Below are 23,967 nucleotides of genomic sequence, written 5' to 3' on the forward strand. Positions count from 1 at the left end.
TTGAAGGCGCCACTGAAAAAACATCCTCGCTTTCACAAACATCTCTGGCTATGCACACAAACACACACACACAAGTGTGCACACACACACACACACACAGCCCAGCAAGATAATGACAGTCTAATACTAGAGTGTACTCTATTAAAGCCCTTAAACACACTTTGGAGTCTGTATAAACAAAAGCAACTCGCTCTCTTCCTCCGCCGCTCGCAGACACACAAACACACAAACACTCATGGAGCTCGGACTTCGGTAAATGGAAGAAGAAGCTGCATCGAGGCATCTTGTCAAGGAAAACAAAGCATGAAATATTCAGGAAAGGTGCTCCATCCTCGTCTGACTCAGAGCTAACCGCCGAAGCCAACAGCACTAAATACAATCAGCCTCGCTGCTGCTGCTGCCAGACAGCGTTTATGTTTAATCGCTTGATTATTCATCTGTGGTCTCCATTCAATAACAATATATTTGTTTATTTTAGTGAAATACCAATATGGACGGGTCTGTAGTTGGTCACTGAGGAGTCCTGAGGAGTTCTTCAGCGAGACGTGTTGATGCAACGTATAGCTTTCCTTTCATCCGCAGCCTGGTTCACAATAAATCAACAACAACCAAACTGCTCGGGTACGGACTCATGGGGTAACGTCTTCCCGAGTAAGATTTAAGGCCCAATATGTGTCTGTTTGAAGGTCTGTGACATGTAAATACTTGAGAAACCGTGCCTTAAACATCTGTTTCTGTCTGTTTTAGCTGGCTGTAGCACTGTAAATATGTTTTCATCTTTTTTTGCTATCGGTCTGCGCGGTGACCTAACCCCGCTCAGCCATCTATCTGTTAACACAGAGGGCCTGGGGAGCGAGCTGCACGATGGGGCCCCGGCGGCTGCACGAGGGGGCTACGGGGGCCTGTTGGTGCAGCTGTCCCACTCCGGGGTAACATAAGACCTTATTAGAGTCCATTAGACCACTCTGAAACTAATAAGAGATTGTCAAATACATCCAAACATTCGCACAATTCACAAAGAAGCAGGAAGTAAAAAGCAGGGTGGTGGGAGGCGGGGGTGGGGCTCTGGTATTTGTCTGCATCATGTCCCGTCTTTAAAACAACATGTTTGGTCCAATTTAGGGACAAAGACAGAAACTATAAGGCAATTAAATGTATTAGTGACACCTGGATGTAGATGATGAAATGTAGACATCTGTAAATAAAACCAATTCTTTCTGTTGAAGAGTTCAACACCTTCAAAAAACGAAAACATGCTTCAGAAGCAGATGACACCGGTCCAAAATCTGTTTGTAATCTGCGCAGCTATACATCATTCTAATCCTTCTTTTATTGTTGTTTACACTTTGCACAGAACCGTTTTTCATCTGACAGCTCTGGCCGAGCTTCTCCTCCGCATCTGGACAGCGAGACGGGCTCATCTGGAGTCCACAGAACCAGAAAGAGAGCTTCCCCTGGCCCTGACAGCAGGGGCTTGACCTGGGAGACTGCCTTTGATCTTTAATTAACGCTGGGAACAGCGATAGCGAGCGGAGAGCTGATGAACATGCAGCAGCATTTGGGAGCAGCTACAATAACTGAGAATGCTAAAGACCGACTTCTTTCTTTTTTCTTTTTTCAAACTTCAACACCGTTTTAACTTTAAAGTCGGTGTGGGACAGCCGCAGTGCAGAGGTGGCTGCCTTCAAATAGATGCTGCGTCTGGCTTCTTAAGCAGAGAGGAGCTCGCTGAAACCCACCGAACACATACAGAGCAGCGTGAACTCCAGCCACCTTCAGCACAAAGCGAGCGGGAGGTTTCACATGCAGCTGGAACTTTGGTCTCATTTGCAACACCGTGAGCACATTTTCTCTTGTACGGTCAAACAAAACCGACCAATGCACAAACCAGCAAAGCATGAAGCAAGCTCATATAAATACTTGTCGTTTAACGCAACACAACTTATCCGTCGTGGTGTTTAAATACGCCACTTTCTACAGAAACACAGAATGAAAGCGCTATAATGAAGTCGGGCCAGACTGCTGTACAGATGCAAAAATTCTCGTTGCATGGAAACACTGATGAAGTACTATAGCTGTAATTGATGAAAGCTGTTACGGCAGCCACAGAAGCAAACCACAGGAAATTCAATTTTGCATAAGTGGCGCGATTGTGTCTTGTCTGCGTACATGCACAGATGATTATAAAGACAAGGTTTTAAAAAATGTTAGATAAACGCTTTTCTGAAGCATAAATGGGGGGAAAAAAACAGCATATAACTAGTTTTTGGGGAGCTTAATGCAATACGCTGAATCTTAAATGGACTTAGACGCCGTCTCGTATTCTTAGATGAAAGACTCGATTTAGAATTTACTCTCTAAAGCTGCTGGTTTCTTGATCCCAGACGCTGTCATAGGGATCTGATTTACTTGTGTTTTTGAAATGATGATGTGAGGAGGAGCAAAAACAATCGAAGGAAAATTACAAACGAGCGAATTAAATGCTGGTAAAATCCAGATGAGATGTTTCACAGACCAATATGTCCGTCCGATGAGCTGGATCTGTTTTGTAGGACCAGCAGCCAAAGAAATCGTTTAGTCAATTCTCACACTTTGGTTTTTTCCAATAACCATCTAGCCACAACAGGAAAGCGTGTGATGATAGTGGAGCAGAGAGAAAGAGCAGTCATGTAGGTCAGAAAATGAAAGGCGGCCAGATACTGTTTTTGACTTTTCGCAACCACCTCAAATGACTACCCACTCATGCCTTCACCAACACCCGCAGCCACCACCGCAACTATTCCATTATTCACCGTCCACCCCAGCCCACTCCTTTCTTCTGCGTTATCAGTCCCATCCTCGATATTCTGGGTAAGATCTTCCCATAGCTAATGATGTGTCACAGAGAAGATTACTACTGAACCACTGCGCTCTGTATCTCACGGACCTGGAGAACACATTACGCACATGCACGGAAATACGCATGAAGGACTACCGACGTATCCAAAAACACCCCGGGATCCTTGGGTTCGCCTGAAGGTCTCGCACACGGAACGTACACCAACATACAAGCACACACATGCGCACACAAAGGCCGGGTGTTCAGCTTTACAGCTCCAGGACTGACAGATATGAAGTGTGCGAGTCTTTACATCAAACAGTTTACGCTAAAGCTTTGGAAAACTTTCGATTGGTTTAGGTTCCAACGTGGGATAGGTGCAGAGGAGACATGAGGAGCATACAAGTGGACATGCAGAGTCAACGGATGGCAAAGGAAGAGTGAAAGAAGACGTGTCTTACTTTGGCAGGTGTTGCTTCTCTCCTCGTATCCTGGGTTACATAGACACTTCCCAATAGGCACAAGCCACTCTCCTTCTGTGCTGCAGTACATTCGTGGAGGCTCCTCCTCTTTGGAGTGATTGACGCACGAGCCTTTGACCTCCACCAGCGACTGGGAGTCCATGGGCACCGTGTCAGGGAAGGAGGCCAGATTCCTCACGGTGTACGGGCACTTCTTAAAGTAAACCCTCACTGAGACTAAAGCTACGCAGGCGCCCACGTCCTGGAACGCCAGGTAGAAGCCCTTCTTGGTCATGGCTCCCACCTCGCGGACCTCAGTGTTGAGCTTAAGGATGCGATCTCCGAGGTCCGTTTGGGTAAAACTCTCATCGGCGGCGATGGTGTCGATCTTGGAGAACTGATGCTCTCTGAAGTGGCTGCCCTGGTCGTCGTCCGTCTCCAGGTAGAGGAGGTTGAAGGTCTCCTTGCAGGTGCCCAGGACCAAGGGAATGGAGTTGCAGTCCCTCAGAGTGAACTTCAGCTCCACGTAGATCTTCTGGGCCGACTGGCGAGGGATCCAGTTGGTGCGAAGCCAGTTGTTCTGGCTGTACTCCATCACATTGCAGACCTGGAAGGTCCTGATGGGAGTGTAGTGCTCATCCACCCCACTGATCTCCTCCCACTGGAAGAGATGGAGACAAGGAGAGGTCGAAAGGAGAAACAGAGGGAGACAAGAGAGACATAGGACCAAATACAGGAAAAAAAAGGGGGCAGATATAAAGAAAGAAAGAAAGAAAGAAAGAGATACAAGAGCAAAGGGAGAGAAGGTGGAAGAAGCATGACAGGTGCATAGAAGATATGAAATCAGAAAGAAAAGGACAGAAGTACAAGAAGGTTTGGGGTCCAAAGAGAGAAAAAAGGGGAGCAAAGGGATTGGGGGGGAAAGTTGAAATAGGAAAGTAGGGAGTTTTGGGAGTCGGGGAAGGAGGAATAAGAGGAAAGGAGGGAAAGATAGCAGAGAAAAAACAAAGTTATCTCCACCCTGTAAGCATTTAGAGATGAATTATTTAGATCCAGATTCACTCTTGCTGAATACTAAGCATCTAATAAACACTTAAGGGTGAAAAAAATCACACTACCAGATCTCTGGTAAATTACTCAAATTAATTAAAAGCAAACTTGCTGCCTTAGCCAAATTTTCGAGATTAGAATGCTGCGAAAAATATCTCTGAGAGAAACCGCAAAGTGTGATTTCCCATCTCCATCTTTCTAAATTTGCGTGAAGCTGCTTAATTAACGTTCAATATTAACAAAATCTCGTAGTGTATTTGTTTTTTGTTTTTTTTTCCACCCTTACGCTAACATGTTGTTTTTTCTCTAAAAGTGAGGACTTTCAAGCTGCAGTCTTGGTTATTTGCATCACAGTACTACTGCTACTAAAAGGAAACGTGCTGAATCCACTATGAAACAAAAGAAGCTACGACGTATAGACAGATGTGAGTGTATACCAGGAACGTTCGTGTCTATCTTACATTTTCCCTCCACTGGGAGAAAGCAAAGAGAGAGGAGAGGAGAAAAAGAAAGTGGGGTCATTTCCTTTTGAATTCAACACAGCGGGAAGACTCATTGATCATGTGCTTTGGCTTTTTGCTGTCCTGGCAAATCAGCATTGGAATAGAGCGATGATGAATGGACAAACACCTGAAACAGTGGGCTCGTAGAGTGGTTAAAATGACAGTCATGAGAACGAATGGGCGTCAATGTGTCAATGAATGCTTTGTCTATGTTGTTCTTCTTTCGCTGTGAAATTCAAAATGGACGTGTGAGACATACACAGACCCTCTCGGTAACCGAAAACTAAATTATCGCTCCTTTCAAACGCGCATTAATGGAAACATGAACCCACCCACGCGTATACGTCCACGCAAGGCTCCATGTGAAGTGTTTAAAGTCTCGTAGCGGGCGAACGCAGCAGGTGCCTTCAACCCCGAACGGCGGAATTAATGACGAGCTCAGAAAGCGCCGGTTCTCCATTACATGTTTTTGTGTGTGTGTGTGGGTGTAAGAGCATATCTATGAGTGTCTGGTGTTGTGGAGGAGCTCTCAGGCTGAAGGATGGCCACTTGCTTTTCATCTCACAGTGAAGTTAATGAAACACCCCTGAGAGAGAGAGAGAGAGAGAATGAAGAAGAGGGAGAGAGAAAATAAAAGAGACAGAGCTGGAAAGAAAAAGAGCTGCAAAAAAAGGAAGAAATGAGCAGGAGATAAAGTGAAAGGAAAACCGAGAGGAGAGATTCCGTTGGTGTTTAGTCTCCCCCGTCATGCTTTCTTTGGCGTCACCTCATTCATCAGAGCTCTCTATAGGTCTAACAATAACAGGGAATTAAGTGGGCCTAAATATAGAGAGGCGAAGCTAAACTTAACGCTTCGCCTCGCGAGCGCAAGTGCAGCTTGACTTTAAATATAAAAATGATGTGATGACATGCAAAAAGGTGCGCTGACGGACTCTGACAAAACAAAGAGCGAAGGGAAGACAAGACCTGCCACTGTGATCCGTGATGCTGTTGACGTTACGCCTGATAAGACGACGTACTGACTCGCACATAATTAGAACGCCGCACTTTGTCTGACATAGTTAAACAATATGTTCTAACTAAATTACACAGGGTCGCTGAAAATGCACCACCTTTGTCAGTGAAGGTGTTGAAACTGAAGCCTTGACTTTAAATAGTTGGCAGCCATGTGGGCATGCGTATAGGATTCAATGCTAAAGCAGTAAGAATGCATTGTGTTCCAGTTGTGTCTGACCATGAGTCACCAGCTTCACTACTGTCCTTTAATTACTTTCTATTTGTTTTCCAGGAAAATCGCTGGTTGATTATATCTGGTTTGTCCTAATTCTAACTATTATCTCTGTGAATTTAAGTAATTGAATGTGTGTGACGCATCGTGTGTGTGTGAAAGCTGGTGTTTGCACTATTTAGTCTTCAGATCTCTGTGCAAAATTGCAGGTTTATCCTTAAGTGTATTTTCAAGTCCACCAAAACTATGCAAACCGGGCGGAAAGCGGACGTAACTGATGGCTGTCTGTTTTCTGTGTAAACTGTTCGCCAAACACGAAACGGCTTTGAAATCAAGTCCAGGTACGTGTGTGTGTGTGTGTGTGTGTGTGTGTGTGTTAACGAAGCCAAATCCTATTCCAGAGAAGATGACTCAACTCCAGCGTGTTTCTGCCAAAGTAAATGAGAGGTAAACCCCCCTCCCTAACCATCACCATCCCCGAACGTTACTTCATGAATCAACTCCTCCAACCTTGAATCACTTCCCCTCATTAGTCAACTAAGGCTTGTTTTCTCTGTCCTTCAGACAAGACAGAAGGTTGGGTGAGGAAATAAACAGAGAATGTTTAAGCATCATTATCCATCTCCGGATCCAGGAGTGCATTACTTAAACAGGGGCTGACGCTCTCCGTCTCCCAGCGGTGGCAGACGAGTGTCAGGGTGACTCGACCGTCCAGAAGATCACAGTTCTGGCTTTATGATAAATTCAAGATTGCACATAGGAACAATTATTTTATTATTAGCATTAGCATTTATTAGCATTTCTACTGCTGCCTCCTATTTCAGTTGTGCCACCAGCGGAGGCGACTCCCGCTGTGAGTGCGTGGAACTGTACGTCAACCAGGATAAATAAAGGTCCAAAGCCAGCAGCCACCCCCTTGTTTCTCTCCAGGGGGTCGTATCTCCCCCCCCACCTCCCCTTGCCCTCTAATTGATATATAACAACACCACGACCCTACACCGGTCCTCGTGACCTCCGACCCCGACCCCTGATGGTCACAGCTGGGGCACAGTTTTGTGTGATCCTGGCCCTGGTTTCTCTGATCTGTGCTGTAGGTGAAGCGGCTAAAGGGACAGTAAAATGAAGTGTGGTAACCTGATCCGCTCGAGACATAACTATGGCAACAGGCACGACTCAGAGTCACCGAGTCAGCGCACCAGTTCAGCCGCTTCAAAGGCGTTAGGTCAGTGGTAGTTAATGGACCGGTGCATGGACGAGTGTTGGGTAACAATGCACTTAGAGCTGGTCCAGTTTTAAGGAACGAGATCGATTGTCCTCTCCAGAGCTTAACAATAACTAATCATGAATTCTGTTATCATGTTTGTATTTTATGTCATTACAAATACAGAATAAAGTTAAATTTAAAAAAAGAATTTATTTTAAAAAAGAGGGGGTGTGCAAAATATTGTTTTTTGTGCTAATCGCTAATTTTATTTATATAAAAAAATATTACTTGAAATTAGAATTTTAAAAAATCAGTTAAGGTTGCCTTTTTTTTTTTTTTTTAATTAAATTTAAACACTTAATTTCTTTTTTTATTTGCACAGCTAGCTCATTTGTGATTGTTGGACGAGGATTTTCCAAAAGAAAAAAAAAAGAGAAAATAAACAAAAGCCAAGTCGCTATATTTACAAGCGTCCGCTGTGTCTCTACAGCTGGAGCGGGGTTGGCTTTAAACGCCGGAGCGCCCACAACAAATGCAGAGGCAGCTTACGGTTTGGGATCCGGAGAGGTCAGCGGGGTTACAGGCACGACAACTGCAGCGTATCAGTTAGAGGGCATTTCATCAGCCGGCCGTACCAAAGCACAAACCCACTTCATACCTCCTCCTCCTCTTCTTCTTCTTCTTCCTCCTGTCTGTGAGCAGCTCTGAGCTTTGCCCGGCTAATCCTTGTTTATGTTTGCTCAAGGACACACCGACAGCAAACCGCTGAAGGATGCTGGAGACACGGGAGCCGGCTGATTGTCTGCGTATGTAAACAGTGCGGCGGAAGGAGGATGCGAGCTCGGTGCTTCTTACGTTTCTTAATGTCAGCTTATGTCGAAAACTAAAATATGCAGAACATTTGTAATACTGCGGGGTGTGTTTACTCCGCTGGTAAGACATCTGTTTATTTGTTATTAATGTTTTTTAAATAATTTCGAGGTATTTATATATTTTTATACTTTTCAGGGCTTCAGCTTTCTTTCACTAATGAGCGCTTTTCATGCAATTTTGAACATGTTTTCCAGGCTGCGTACTTGCTGTCAGTCACGAGGGTGTGCATTAACTGATCTCACCCAAGAAGGAATTAAGCACAACACATATACCTCCTCCTCATCTCTGGTCCCTTGCTTTACCCTCCTAATCCTTGTTTATGGAAGGGCTTTCCCCCATACTCGCTCTCTCTCCTCCTGGGGAGCAGGGGAGCAGTTTATGCTGGTCAGGCTGATTTCATAGATGGGGTGGATGCAGTGCACGGGGGGCTTTAAAAGCCCGTGGGTGACTAAAGAACTTGAAACAGCAGTCTGTACTCTGAGGGTGAAAAAAAAAGAAAATAGAAAGAAAGTAGGCTGACTGAAGTGGTGGGCCCAGCCCCAAATATAAAAAGCCACGCCATTATGCGCCTGCCACCCCCGCCCTCTGCTTCCAGACCTGAGGACTGGAATGTGAGGTGTGAATGCGCGTCGATTAAATATTTCGCATTATTCCGGACAGCATAAGCAAAGTTCACACGCCGGCTTTTCTATACTGATGTCAAGCTTCTTCTTGGGTTCTATCGCTGCCTTTGTGGCGAAGCTTCAATAAAAGACAGTAGGGAAAAAAAGCACTTAAGGTTAAACATTTACTGCAAAAAATAATTAAAATTCAGCATTTTTCTGAAGCCTGGAGCCTCACTAACACTGACATGGAACTTTTTGCAGAAACTATATGTTAGTTGTCATTTAAAGCGAACATTTAAAACACTGCAGCAACTTTACTTTTCTAAACACTCAATGCAAAGCTCCCTGGCATGAGCAGCAATGCCGCCGTGTTCCCTGTTTCTACGAAGACTAGACTTCACTTTGTATGTGGCCATTAATTGTATTTTGTATGCACAGTCAGTGTCTGGGGTGTTGGTTTGTTTCTGAAGAATGCTTTCAAAGCATGCAAGAATGTAATCTTTAACACTCTTTAGTGATGGGCTAAGCCCCCTGGACGCTGCTAAGCAATCAGCCTGCCTCCCAGACAGATAACAGTATATCTGGATCACGCACACACACACACACACACAGACAGACAGACACACACACAGACACACACTCATCAGTCCGGTCGGCAGCTCCGGAGTGAACATCCTGGGGAGGCTAAGCTCTTAATTTGTTCTGACCGGAGCACGTTGTGTCTCGGTAGGCCAATAGCCACGGCCTCTCCATCAATGTGAATGAGTGTTTGTCTGTGTATGTGTGTGTGTGTGTGTGTGAGAGAGAGAGAGAGAGAGAGAGAGAGAGAGAGAGAGGGCTCAGTGCCACTGCCACATTATGAGAAATCATTTGTGAGCAGCAGTCTCCCAGGGCACGCTGCTTATCGGAGCGCAGTCAGTGGATGACGTGAGTAATTACAGATGATTCACCTTGAGGACTTGATCATCAGCAATATCTCTCTGTGTGTCTCCCCCTCATTCTTTCCTGTCCTTCCCTCTCTCCTCTTCCCTCTCTCTCTCTCTCTCTCTCTTCCTCCCTTTAGTCTCTATCTCTCACCCTCTTTTTGATCCTTACCCATTCCCTCCTCTTTCTCTCTGGAGTCGTTCTCATTTAAGAATGACATTGACTCCCATTCCTGCAGCACTTTTATGAACTATACAACCGCGCTCTCTTTTGTCTGAACTTATTCAAAGCAAAAATAAACTTGAAGCAAAGCAGACGTCGCTGCGAAAACTGCACAGCCTCTGTCACACATTCCAACGTCCAGCGCTGGATCCAGAACCCGATATCGGAGCACATTCTCCTGGTTGCTCACACATGAATAACTTCCATCGGCACATCAATCTCGCCGTGCAATTGGTCACGCAATTGTTGTGTAGCCTGCAATTGTCTTTGGACTAAATGCATTTTAAGCAGCCTGCAGTTTTTTTTCCCCCCCTTTTGTTCGTTTCTTGACTGTGGTTCAACCTCATGGAGGAACTCGGAGCGTTCTGACGGTGCCAGCGATGTATATGGCCGAAGGAAACAAGGTTTGGCAGCTCCGTGGAACAAATGACTGGATTACCTTAAGCCACTGCCAAGGAGTAATTCTAACACTTAATAAAGGAAAAACGAGGAAGTGTGTGTGTGTGTGTGTGTGTGTGTGTGTGTGACACTGGGCCAGCCTCGAGGCACAGTAGCCTAACTAGTTAGACAAATAAACACTGAGTGCGAGCCCACTGGAGGGTTTCAGGAGCAGAGACTGATAGATGAGGCTGCAGCAGTATTTGTACTCGAGCACGGGACGTTGCTGCGACGTTGCCGTTTGGTTTTACGTAAGCTATACAGTTGTAGTTGTAAAATACTTCAGCAGCAGACACATATTTACAAAGCTCACTGTAGATTTTTGCAACTACAAAATTGGGTAAGCGCAGCTCTGATGAGGAGTTTCATCACTTCTGGTTTTATCTTTTTAAACGCATTCATGAATAAACACTCACAGACTTGGAAAATGTGTGTTAAGAGGCAGTTACCGTGTTAAAATGTGCGACAGACAGAATGGAGATTGTGCAACAAATGGATTAACGAGTGAAATGTCAACATGGGAACTCCGTAGTTTACATGCAACAGCAGCACAACTCCATCTCCGTTGTTGATGTGATATTTACTAAAAAACCGGCCGTAAGCTTATCGACCTTCTTATGTGGATGCTTTTGTGCCTCCAACCTAAAATCCTTTAATGCCTTAATCTTTTCTTTAAACACACACACACACACACACACACACACACAGACCCAAATACACAAACACTCACACATACACGCAGTGCATTTTCCCTTTAAGCATCTTGACCATATGGCACGCTCCGAATGCTTAACCTTTAACCTGCGAGACGAAGAATGGACAAAAAAACACGTCTACTAAAAAAAAAGTGGGTTAATCTGCACTTGGCTCTTTGGTTCAACATGACACAGTGAGAACCCCTGGAGTTTGAAAATCCTGATTTCATGGCTGAAGCCCACATCCAGTTCATGTTAGTGGATCTGCTTCTTAAATGTAAGCATATTCAAGCACAATGTGGGTAAATATGGAGATAGAAGATACTCACCCCGTGCGACGGGTAGGAAATCCATCCTAACTCCCCTTGGCTTGCTTTAGAGTCTAACAGGTTGACTGTGGCGAGGAGGAGAGAGGAAAAACAAAGACAACATATGAGTGTCTAGTCCTTGTTAGCCCCAATTAGCCTTTATCTAATCCCACAGGAGGGATCACCAACCTCAAGCACTGATCATGACTCTATTTACTCAGCTGCCACACACACACACACACACACACACACTCTACATATATCCAATGTTCACAGTGAAAGTAGGATTTCTTTTCTTGCTTTGTGAGGCACCATAGCAGAGGTTGGCGGAGTGAAATGCCAAAATCCTCAGAAGGTATTGGACTGAAGCGCAGCCAGCATTTCAAAAAAAAAACCACAACAAGACGTATCCATTTTTGAAGACGCATGCTTTTGACCCGTCTGAGCCTTGTTTTTTACCGAGCCGCACATTCATCCATTGTGATTGGACTGTAACAAGGTAAAGCAAAACTGCATCGAATCCGAATTCAAATGCAATCAGCAGTTTCAGAGGTAGTCAGAAATTCAATTTTCCACACTGGAAACCAAAATATAAATCCATTTATAATAAAAGGAAATACAATTTTATGTGTGTGTCCTGCCAGGAATCCATTCTTTTCAAACAGACATCAAGCGGCGGCGAGGGGGAAATCCATGTCTAATAGAGGGGATATGACAGAGGATAAATAAGACAAGGAGGCTCCAGGAGCGCCAGGGTGCGAGAGCTGAGGCTGAGGCTTCGCCAAACGGTTTCATGTAGCAAACTTTACGGCACCAACTTTGGGAGAACGCGTCGTGATGTTCTGGTGATGGCACTTTTATTGCCCACACAGACCAAAACAAGAAGTGCAAAGAGTAGGTGGCTTGTGGTCGCGTGCATACGTTGGCCAAATTGATTCTGACATACAGTATCTCGCCCGAGCACAGAGAATGAGCTGCAACATTTTCTATTCTTAGTGTGTACACATGGCCGTGGAATGAATGATTACCGCTGAATACGACTGTCAGTATGGGTCATGACACATGGAGGGAGGAATGTGGAGGCAGCTCTCCGCTCAATGGATGCCCCACTTCAGTAGCCAAACTGTCACATGCAGTTTGGCTCCAGATTCTCTTTGGTGACAAAAATATGAAATGACTCGAGTGCTTTCACTTCGAGCGGCTGTTTATGCGGCGACAATAAAACGCCGGCAGTTTTCATTATCTGAATTTGCAGCACTTTGTGGTTAATCATTACTTTTTTTTTTATGCTAAGAAAATATGGTGATGTGATAAACAGGCTGAAAAAGACTTTTGTTTGTGCTTATTAGGACTTAAATGTGTATTTTTTAAAATATATTTTTACTTTTCTGTGAATTTCAAAGTCCAGAAAAAATCCCTCGACATGACAAAGCAGAGGACAAATAATCATAAATGGATGAAGATGGATAAAGTTGTGCCGTCCTCCTGAGTGCAACCACAACTACACACACACACACACGCAGCAAAGTGAAGCAGCAGTGCAGTTAGGCCCTGCAGCTGTAACTCTATTCACTGTGAAAATATGAGGAATACATTCTCCCTGCGTTCTCCTGTTCAAAGCTCCGGTAAGCAAGAGTGTACACATCTCAAGTCAAAGAAAAATATTTGGGGGTCATGAAGGACGGCCGCGGAAAAGTGAAACCTCTTCCAGTCAGACAACATTTACCCCTCGCGAGCGGCGCGAGCTAAGTTTGCACAGAGGAGTGATTTGCCACTCTGTGAGCTAATTGTTGTTTCGCACCAGAGTAAAGGTTGAGATACCATCGTTCTCTTCAGGGAAGTCTGATGAATATCAGCCAGTGTGGCAACGACAAAAAAACAGAGCCTTAGAGATAAGCAGAGAAAAGAAGAGCCACATATGGAGACTTATTATCGAATTCTAGGCTAGAAAAGCTGCCAAATTGAGGCTCACCTGAGCTGTAGCCGCGTGCTAAACCACTCAGCCAGCTGAGTGGCAGTAGACACATTCCTATTAGAGTCTAATGAAGCTATCTGTTCATGTCAGATAATAGCAGCTCAGCATCCAGGGCCATTGCTTCCAATTTACATTTCTCAACGAGCCGAGCCCACCACTCAAATTGAGCCGAGCGAGGGAATTTGAGAGCAGAAAATTAGACAGCTCTCATATCGCAGGAGGGGGAAGAGAGAAAAAAAAAAAAGCCCCCTCCAGCTGCACTTGGCTGGAGAAATCAGCACCCACACACACAAACACACACGTACGACTCGCATAATCACTAAATAAAAAAAAAAAAAAATCACACCAGAATATGCATCCTCATCCAAGAAACAAGAGGAGTAAACACACATTCAAACAGAGGAGCTGTACATCCGCCAAGAGCTGCCAAAAAACAAAATCACACACAGATACTGGATCTGCACACACCCACATCTATGCATACACCGTTTCACATGCTCACCAAAACGTGCACATGCGCACTGAACAAAACAGAGCGTACACAAACATTTGCTGACAGTCTTTCTTACTCACACACACACACACACAGTCAGTTAGCAAGCTAGCGTCAGCCAAGCATATAGCCCCTGCCCCATCAGGGAGTGCCTCTAAACGGGAACTACGAGTATTAATAGCAAACTCAGCCAGCCTGTCTGGGAGGGAGCAAAACATCGCAGAGGTAGAAACAGGTGAATCAATATATAAAGCAAACCAAGGCCGCCATCAAACACCCACACACATAAACCAGCCCCTGATAAATGGCCGACATCACTTCTGCACTCGCTGGTGACCCAGTATCTCTCCATACGGCCTCGTGTTGAACACACAGCGCCTGTGCGGGGTTACTTATTTTCTCATAAGTGAAGACTAATGGCACAAATTTGAATTTAGTCAATCCAATCTGGAGCCACAGAACTGAATCAGGGTGGACGAGTCGAAGAAGAAGCAGAAGAAGAAGAAGCTGCTGTCACTCGGTGGTGTCGTCCTAGAACCAGAGACCCTCCCATCTCGAGGACAGAGCAGATATCCACCCATCTAACCGAGCGGATGAGGCGGCTTTGTCTTTGCAGCTTGGCTCTGAGCATGTGAAGGTTGGCAGGCCGCAGTGCAGGCAAAGCGAGGCGACTTGTGTCTGTGTTAAAGGGTGAAGTGTTCACCTCCCATTATGAATTATTCAAGAGCAGAGTCGCTCTGTCTGATGTTGCTGCTGCTCGCCCAGCCCCTCTGCCCCCATTCTTCTTTCTTTTTTCCTTTCTTTCTTTAATCATCCTTATTCACACACTTCATACCTCACATTTATGTGTCTTACATGTTGTTAATCAGCAGCATAAAGGGCTCACAGCTCTGTCTGATCATACATATACATACACCTCAACACATCCACACACAAATCCCTTCTCCTAACTCTGAAGCCCTGCTGCTAAAACCAGGATGCCAGTCTTCCTCCTTCAGATCACTCTTTGGTCATAAACACAGTGAAAGCAGGTTTGTTTGGTGTGCACGCACATTTCCAGCACCTCTGAGAAGCGCCATCGCTCAGCAGCGTTCCTGGGGCCCAGCGGGACTTCTGCTCCGGGCTCTCCAGGCCAAGCCTCCCTCCCGCCGGCTAAAAATACCCGAGGCCTCCTGACGTCCCGCAGCGGGGCCAACGTTACACCACCGAAAGCTACACTCCGCACCGCAGCACAGAGACTCACCGACTTTTTTTTCCTCCTCCTTTCTTTTTAAATATGGCAAAAATTAAACTGATATTTCATGTTGCGTTCAAAGTTTAAAATGAATCCGCGCCACTTAAAACGACATTCTTGGGGCTCATTTCTCTATTTCTCTAAACTTTTTCCCAACTTTTTTCCTCCCCCAAAATCTTTTAAACAGGATCATTACGCCTTAATAAAAGCCACACGGTAAATGAAGAAAAAAAAAAAAGAAATGTTAGTCGAGGCAGAGAGCCGAGATGGAAGATTAAACGAAATCTAACTACACGTCTGGTCTCCTTAGTAATAAGGAGGAAAATAAAAACAGAAGTTTGCCATCGTCCTGTTAAAGCTGAGGTCAGTTTTCCATGAAAATATTTTCTTCACTTGATCAGTAATTAATACGTTTGCTCCATTGAGGGAGATGTCCCACAACTTGGCTAAAACAAGGCCCTTGATTAATTCATTTTCTTAATTTTCCAATTTAACCCACTATTTAGCTTCCGTGTAAACTACAGAAAACTAATTTACAGGAGATGTTTGTTTTTTTTAAATCACCATCGATATTGTAATTTCCAAACAGGCTTCTTCGGCCAACTTCTTCTTCTTCATCATCTGCTGCTGCTGCTGCGCGCTGGAGACGGTTTGATCTCCAGCAGCTCGTCGGCAGCAAAACAAAAGTCAAAAATAAAATTAACCTCCCTGTAACTTTATCCTCACCCCGTAGTCAACACTGACCTGCAGTAAGAAAAGAAAAAAAACGACCTGAGTTAGATTAAAAAGTGAAGAAGAGTCATGCGTAATGGTCTCAGTCTGATTTATCACTGCGTAATTATCAACGTGAATTAAATTAAAACCGGTTCCCTGACGTGCGCAGTGACTCTTGGAGCGACTTTTACACCGCAGCAGGCCCGAATCAGACTAGAGGAAGTACTTTTTACTGTAGAATCACACAGACAACTTAAAGTGTGGTAAAAATCCAAGTGCTGCCCTTTTATGTGCTCAGTTTCACACGAGTGCGTCTGTGCTGCGCTCGTTTAGACATTTGTACCAACTTTATGCTCCTTTTTTTTCTACGCCACCAATTTCCAGTGTAATGCTACAAATAAAATTAGGATATATTAAATATGAAGTCTTCTTGATTTCATGATTCTAATCCGACTTTAAAGACGGACGACGCCTCTGCGGAGAGAAACGTCGCCAAACTGATCCAGATCGTGTTTTGTGCTCCTCTAGATCCATATTTTGTGGTTCAGAAGTCTGTATGAATTTCTTTACGATACTGAGACGCAGCAGCTCGATACTGACACTCTCTGGCTGATTTATGACTTGGATAGGTGGATTTAAGCGTCTTTGTGTTCACACTTTTGATGCCTCCACCAACTCGTAGGAACTCCTTCATCTCTCTCGTCTCATCCACAGACTGGAGCTCAGCGACTTTCTCTTTTCTCTCTCTCGCTGAAACACTTACGCAGCAGTGGGCTTTTGTATATTTTCATTAGGTTGATGTGTATTTTATGTGGTCTTGCTTCTTTTTTCACTGCTGAGCCACCTTACATTAGACCAGCCTTGTTGAAATCTTTGCTCTCATTTAACGAAGTTTTTTTTTTTTATTTTATTTTTTTACAGGAACATTTGCGGTGCGTAATTTTCACTCTGTGCCATTTCTTCTAGCATAGGCTCCCTTAAATTAAACCTGCTGCTCTCTCACACGGATAAACACAGATATTTGCCTGATTTGAAAAGTTGTGCACAAAAAAAGTCAAAGTTTTAATGATGAGTAAATAATTTAAATTAAAAACACAATTGAAAAATAAACTTTTTGTTTGACCTTAAAGTTCAGGTGGAAACTTCAGAGGGGGTAAAAAAAAAAAAAAAGAAAAAAGAAAAATGCTGCACAAGTTGTGTCTGGTTAATCATCATTTCACTCATTAACTGTCAGGCTACTAAACTTTCTGCTTGGAGAGTCTCGGAGCAGAACTGATCGTTTGAAGTGGCCTTAAAAACTAACTGCCCTGAACTTTCCAAACTCGTCCTGCAAGATCAGCTTTCTTTCTTACATGACTTTATATTTAAAATAATCCTTTAAAAAACGTTTAATTTAACATTTAATTACTATGAAGCCTGCTAAAGGCTGAAGCAGATTCATTTGCTGGTATTTGGGTTGAAATCAGGATTTGGAGGCTGCCTTTAAAAAATAAAACCTCAAAAAGCACTGCTGGTACATTCACACAACATGCATTTTTACTTCTTCTGTGTTTTTATTTATTTATTTATTTTACATGGAATAACTTTGATTGTGGCCCCTTTAAAAAAAGAAAAAAAGAAAAGTGGTTTCATCTGCACTGAACTCTCCAATATTGTGCCCTCGATATATTTCCCAGTCTTTAGTGGCGTGTCAAGGGTTACAGCATCTCCAGCACGCCTTTCCTCCTCTTTGTCCCCGTTACAAAACACTTTAACACGTATTAAGTTTAAAACAGAGGGAATGTGTTTCAAACATGGGAGGAAAAAAAATAATAAAGTGAATGAAACTTGTGCTAAAGAAAAGCCTCCAGCGCAGTTTGCACAAGTGTCGGAGTGGACCGGGCTTCGAATTATTCCCACCAGCTCATATCCACGTTAGAAGTGAGCCAAACTCGCACAGGCCAGAAGTGCCACTCGTTTAGCTTAAGGTTGCATTTAAGTGTTATTTATATAATGCAGTTAGAATTTATTATGCGGTTATTTCATGACTTCTTCAGATTGCCGGTTTACGAGATCCCTTCAGTAGGCTGCGAGTCTTTATTCAGGTCAGAACCATAAAAATACAATTTAAAAAAAAGAAAGAAAGAAAGAAAAGCAGCCGTACGCGTTTTTACGCGCTATGCCAATGTGCTCATCTTCTATTTATTGCCTTTAAATCGACTTCGGCTCACAGTCACCCAGTAACTGGGGCGTCTACCCCAAATGGATCCTTGGATAAAACAAGACAGACATGAACCTCTCTCAGAAGCACAGACACCGGAGTTTCTTTACATCTCTTCGCCCCGTAGCAGCTTCACACGGGAGCTGCCTCGACATCGCTCAGCTTCATTCATCTCCCGTTTAAAGAACTATTAACCCCCCCGTTAGCGAAATGGTCCGAAATTTTGCTACCGTGTCTGCCTTGTTTTGGCTCAGTCTTCAAGTTTATTGTCTGATTACTGCCCGTTAGTGATCTGATCCCGGTTCCCGCTGATGCCCGGTGTCACCTTCATGCGCTTTTGGATCGTCTTGTCATTGTAATCACGATCATTTTGGACACCAAAGTCCGCGGCGAGCGCGCAGCACTGGCCGCGATGTGTGCCGTAGCGCACCATTCATACACGCAGACACACACAGGCGCGCACACACACACACTCACACAGAGAGAGACACACACACACATGTCCGCAGCCCGAGAGTTGTCTTACCTTCGTTCGGGGGGTAGATGATGGGGAACGCAGGAATAACGCTGGACAGTAAAAGAAGTAAAATGAAAAGGAGTGATCGCGGATTGCAATCCATGGCGGCGGATCAGAGGTACATAACTCCATGAAGCCACTGACTGATCTGGGAACGTCTTCTCTCCACTCAGCTTTCTCCCTCTCCCTTGCTCCGTCTCCCTCCGGTTGGAGCAGTTTTCCGCTGGGTCCTACAGAGTCTGACAGGCAGCAAAAAAACACACACACAGAGAGTCCAAGTTCATCACAGGTCAGTTTGGAAACGTGCACCGAGGCCCAGTTTTCTGACGACGAATGAAGCTGTTCAATGTTTTATGAGTCAAATCCAAAAAAGTGTGACGTGCTCTCATAAAGAAAAGGGACCAGGAGAGAGATTTGAAATGGATCTTGGAATAAAAGTGTGGCTCCATGTGTTCTAATCCACTTCACATCCACCAAATCTTCTGTTGTTCTTACACTATTTCTATTTTCTGTTTGGTTCTAAACAAAAATATCTGGACTCCAATCAGAGTGTTTATTTGACCCAATTACAGAGGTTTAAAGTAAGTAAAAAAAATCAAACGTAGCCCATAAAAGTCAGTCCAATCTCTGTTTAAACAAAACCACAGAACCATCAATAAGGAGTCGATGTTTTTAATAAAACTGCCAAAAAAAAGTGCTGCGAGTTCAGATCATAGAAAATCTTGGATTTTAATTCTGACTCCAGACCAACCGTTAGCGTCTTCTTGCTTTAAATTTAGAAGCTGGAGCAGTCAGCAGTGTCCTGTGATGGTTTTAATCGTATTTTTGGAATAAACAGAACCCACGGGGGAAGTCAAGATTATAATTTTTGTTTTGAGAGCCACACGGGAAAAAATGACTGCATGCATGAAAACAATTAGTTTCTGTTCATATGGCTGTTGTGTGGTGGCCATGAAATGCACAGACTGGATCACAATTAAACGGCTATTTTTACTCAATACATTCATATAAATGTGTGTTAACATCTAACCAACCACTTCCTTCAGAGCAAACAACACACGTTTCTCTTTATTCTGGTGTCTGTGTTGTAATAATCGCCCAGTGAAGGACGAACTTTTATTTGCGTTGAAGGACACGCGACGTGCTCGTATTTACTTCTACCGTGTGCATTTTTTTTCCCTCTCCTCTCCTGTGGAGGCCATTAGAGGCCCCTGACACCACAATACTTGACGTTGCACTGAAAGGCCGGGTGGCAGCGTAACGTCAGGCCCTCGCTGAGACGCCAGCTGTTGTGGGTGGGGGGTTGGAGGTTAGGCAGCCATGTGATGTATGGGAAAAGTTAAAGGACACAGCGCACACCGAGTCCAACAATAGTGCTCCACTTGGATTTGGAGAAGCTGTTCCTGGATTTAAACCACTCTACTGGTTTGAATGTATAGAAGGAGGGCTGTGTGTTCATAAATCAACCATCAATCTTGCATCAAATAAGACAGAGTTTGTATTTATTCATTATGTTTTCCTGTACTGGGGCTCTGATTTATTGAGCATATTTCACTGGATGGGAGGTTGATGGAAAAGGTCAGGTAGCCGGTTTAACTAATGCTAATGCTGTGCCGCCGCTGAATTAAATTAATGAGCAAACCACCGCGATACCGTAGCAAACAATACCAAAGTTGTATGCAAATCCGAGCCTTATGGAAACACGCGTGTGCGTACTTTACTTAACGCTGCTGCAACTTCAAGACAAACGTTTTTTTTATTAGCCTTTGTCTTGACCATGCCGTGTGTTCACGGGTCCTTTAAAATTAATTGGAGAGTTTTAACGGTGCATTTAGCATAAATATTTTAAAACAAACACCTTAACGGCCAGCTCAGAGCAACAACCCTGAGAAATTTATGAGTTTCGGGTTGTCAATGGATACGGTGAAGAATGATGCCAGGCGGTCTCCGGCTACATTATTAAGTGACTGTGGCATGTGGATTTACTGCAGGTTTTAGACATGCCAGCCTTTGTCATACATCATCTTCTACATCCCACTAATTCACTTATTACACACTGAATTAGATTCATACGAGAGGCTCCGCGGCTAACAATCAATTCCGAGGACGGCCGTTCTGGGCTCGTAGTTTACAGGATTTACTGTCGGCGGAGAACTTTCTGTTATTTCCACGCGCTGCATATTCATAGGAAACTGTCAGAAGCGTCCACATACCGGGAGCCGAGACGAGAAGCAGGCGGTCAGGAGTATCTGCTGCATCATAAAACGACTAATATTACATTTGCTTTTACTGCAAGGGGAAACTAAATAATTAGACACTGGAATGACATAAGAATGTGGAAAAAGGAAGTATTTTAATTACTCGAGTTAAAAAAGAGTGACAGTAAATAAACAAAGAAACGATCACAAGCATTCTCGCTGTTACCATATAGTGACTCGGAGCGTATTTCCAGCTTTTGAAGGAACTTAATGCTGACAGTCAAGCATAATCAGTAGTAATTGTTCTCGTTGGGTTGTCTGAGAGGCACTGTCACTGTGTTTTCAGTCAATAAACCTGCAAGTTAGTTCAGACTAATTGCTGAAAATCTGTTTCTGATTGTGGTGAATTGGAAGAATGCGATGGGTCCCTCCCATGTATCCACTCCAACATTTTTTTTTTTTCCCCCCCTCTTCTCAATGAGCGCTTGTCCATCTTGAACTCTTGCCAGTGGAACAATCCAGTATGAGACGGAGGAAAATATTGATTTAGAGCTGCAATTGTAAGTCATCGTGTGTCTTGACAAGGCTGTATAACGCTCCAAACTCACAGAACAGATGTTGTTTAGGGGCCGCTTTGAAGCCGCCACAACCTGGCCCCCTTACACAGTAACACACAAACAAACAAACAGATAGTCTGGCTGTGTTTACTGCTTGCTGTCAGTACCCTCTTCCTCCCTGTGGTTCTCAGGCGGCACATTCCTCCATACTCACAGCGTACAGAAGGAGGAGAAGCCAGCAGGCTGCTGGCATGTAACCCTATCCCCCCACACCAAACATCATACCACGGACGCTTTCTTACCATTGCCAGCACCACAACTCTTCACCCTTATTCCCTCGGCCTTTTTATTTTCTCGCGGCGCTACAGGGGGATTCTGAAACCGAAGGGGGATCGTAACGGGCTGGTCGTTGTTTTAATAAAAGCACAATTTTAGGTTTTTCAACAACGTTTTACTCACATGGACCAGAACAATACCACCGTAAACTTTTATGCGTCCACTTAGGAGAAGAATAATTGTCAAAGCAACACTGAAAACAAACATATATCATGTTTTTAGGTCTGTTTATGTCAAATGCAGGATCACATGCGTCCCTAAAAGTAAAAGTCTGATTGTGTATCTTTAAACAGCCTCCTCCCAGCAGAACCACTTCTCCACGCTGGATATTAATTTCAGGATCACACAATGCACTTTCATTCTTATCTGGAGAAGAATGTGTCCAGTTGAGTGTGTCTAACTGTTTACAAAAAAAAAAGATCAAGTGCCCCTCAATTTCCTATACTTGCACCAATGATTAATTGGGTTATGGTTCATGTGGCAAATCCTCCCTCTCACCCTCGGAGAGATGGCAGCGATAGGGCTGACTGACCAGCCATAACAGGGTGAGACAGAGCTGGGCCTCCCTCCACAAACTCTCTCCTTTTCCACATCCAGCCATGATCACGTCCCATCATATTATTATAGCTCAGTGGGAAGGGGCTGGCAGGGATAAAAGCAAAAAGCAAAAAAAAAAAAAGCATGCCAGGAGTGGATTTTTAGATTTGTTGTTACGGGCTTGTTTTTATATAAATAGGAAAAAGGATATTATCGAAAATATGATAATTGCGTATTGTTGAAAGATTGGAACTCTCCCGTTGTAGAAACCTGGAAACTCAGTAAGCCGCTGCAGACATCACCGTGCCATTTAGCTAATCGTTGGTTCCCCCCATGATTTGTGGTCCGGACTTGATTTTTCACCGGCTTGTTTCTGCCGCGGCGTGAGCATCGGTCAGATTTATGGTCGCTCACGTGTCTGTGTGAGTGACAGCAGTATAAGCAGCTACTCCCTGAGAAAAACAACAAAATGGCAGAACGAAGCCCACTGCTGGAGACAGCACCTACGCAACAGCAGCACTACCGCGGCAACGTGATGTGTCATTACGGTCCTGGAAATATTGCCGAAGAAACAGTAAACAGTTTCCAGCAGAATCCACCGTATGCTAACCTTATCCATAGTGGTAATAGTGTTGGTGGCAAGTTAAATATATTCACTTTGGGGGATTGTTCAGATCATCGTTAAAATGCCAAAACAACAGAAGGGACAAAAAGAAAGAACTGGTTTCTTCCTATTTTTTCCCATTTAAGAGAAATTAATTATGCTGTTTTGTTGTCTGGTCACTCTGGCCGGGTTCTGTTGCTCAGTTCTGTCTCCTATGAATGAGCTTCATTTACCATTCAGTTGTTTTTATACCACAGTTAGATAATTGCAGGCTGTTTGTCGTTTTGTTTTGTGTGTTGTTTGCTCAAATGAATGCAAATGGCCAATTTACAATCATCATTTAACCTGAGGGGAAAAAAAAAACAAAAAAACATGAACATGCAAACACTAAAGGCCCCAAATGTAAGAACTTAATATTCTAGTTTATTCTATTCTAGTATAGTAAACTACTTTTGCCGATAGACTGTACATAAAAGACAGACGTAGTCTCTAAATCTGAAAGCCATTGTCTCAGTGTCCTAACCTGCATTCTTCGTAATGGCCAGCAGGGGGCAACTCCTCCAGTTACAAAAAGAAATCAGATTTAATAGAAGTCTGTGAGAAAATTATCACACTTCTTCCTTGGTTTGTTGCCTCAGTGAAAATATCTCTCATGTGTTTATAGTGTCATTTGTTAGCATCAAGTTTTCTTTAAGACAGCATTAAAAAAAAAAAAAAAAAAAAAAAGTCAAATTTTGAGTAAAACAGACGATAAAGACAAGTCACCACTGCAAGGGTGTCCATATTGACTGAAGGATTTCTCCTGCTCGCTCATCCCATTTGCTTTAAAAAAGACAAGATGTCAAAGACCAAAATGCCAAATTCAAAGTTTCAGAATAGTTGTTCGCTAACGCTTTGGTGACATGACAGCGGCCACATCCATTTTTACAACATTTACTCTGAGCAACTTAACCTGCGGCACTTCTGTGGGAGTAGCTTCAGTGTCATGAAGCTTCACTAGCTTAGTTTAAGGCTTTCCCAACACTGGAACTTTTCATACAAAAGCAGATCACAATCTTTCTCTCAGTTTAGTGAAATATTATCTACTTAATCTGCAGTCAGTACAAATGAATACTGCACTACAAGTTGTCAATTAATACATGACTGATACCTTCTTGTGACTTTGTGAATATGTTAGTCTGTGCTTTAACATTACATCATTGCTCCACACGTGTTCGCTTTTGTAATTAAGTTGAATGTAAGCATAATTTATAGGAGACAGGCTTGTGTTGCT

General features: G+C 43.7%; 1 protein-coding gene across 1 annotated transcript; it reads right to left on the reverse strand.

Annotated features, from left to right (window-relative positions):
• Positions 1 to 1,938: 1,938 nt before the first annotated feature.
• Positions 1,939 to 18,657, reverse strand: LOC103359006 (ephrin type-A receptor 3-like). The gene is made up of 3 exons (XM_008284176.1): positions 18,472 to 18,657; positions 11,351 to 11,415; positions 1,939 to 3,940 (listed from the first exon to the last, which is right to left on the reverse strand). Exons 1-3 carry the CDS (start codon positions 18,563 to 18,565, stop codon positions 3,128 to 3,130), a joined length of 972 nt encoding a protein of 323 aa, XP_008282398.1. The 5' UTR covers positions 18,566 to 18,657; the 3' UTR covers positions 1,939 to 3,127.
• Between the last annotated feature and the right edge of the window lie 5,310 nt (positions 18,658 to 23,967).

The sequence above is a fragment of the Stegastes partitus genome, unplaced genomic scaffold (genome assembly GCF_000690725.1).
Source record: "Stegastes partitus isolate 25-593 unplaced genomic scaffold, Stegastes_partitus-1.0.2 Scaffold350, whole genome shotgun sequence".
NCBI lineage: Eukaryota > Metazoa > Chordata > Actinopteri > Pomacentridae > Stegastes > Stegastes partitus.

Bases quoted from the DNA above. Each gene is read 5' to 3' on its own strand.
- LOC103359006 (XM_008284176.1), bottom strand. From the start codon at position 18,565: ATGGATTGCAATCCGCGATCACTCCTTTTCATTTTACTTCTTTTACTG. The intron at 11,416-18,471 runs GTAAGACAACTC...TCCTCGCCACAG, and splicing joins CATCTACCCCCCGAACGAAG to TCAACCTGTTAGACTCTAAA. The intron at 3,941-11,350 runs GTGAGTATCTTC...CATCTCTTCCAG, and splicing joins TTTCCTACCCGTCGCACGGG to TGGGAGGAGATCAGTGGGGT.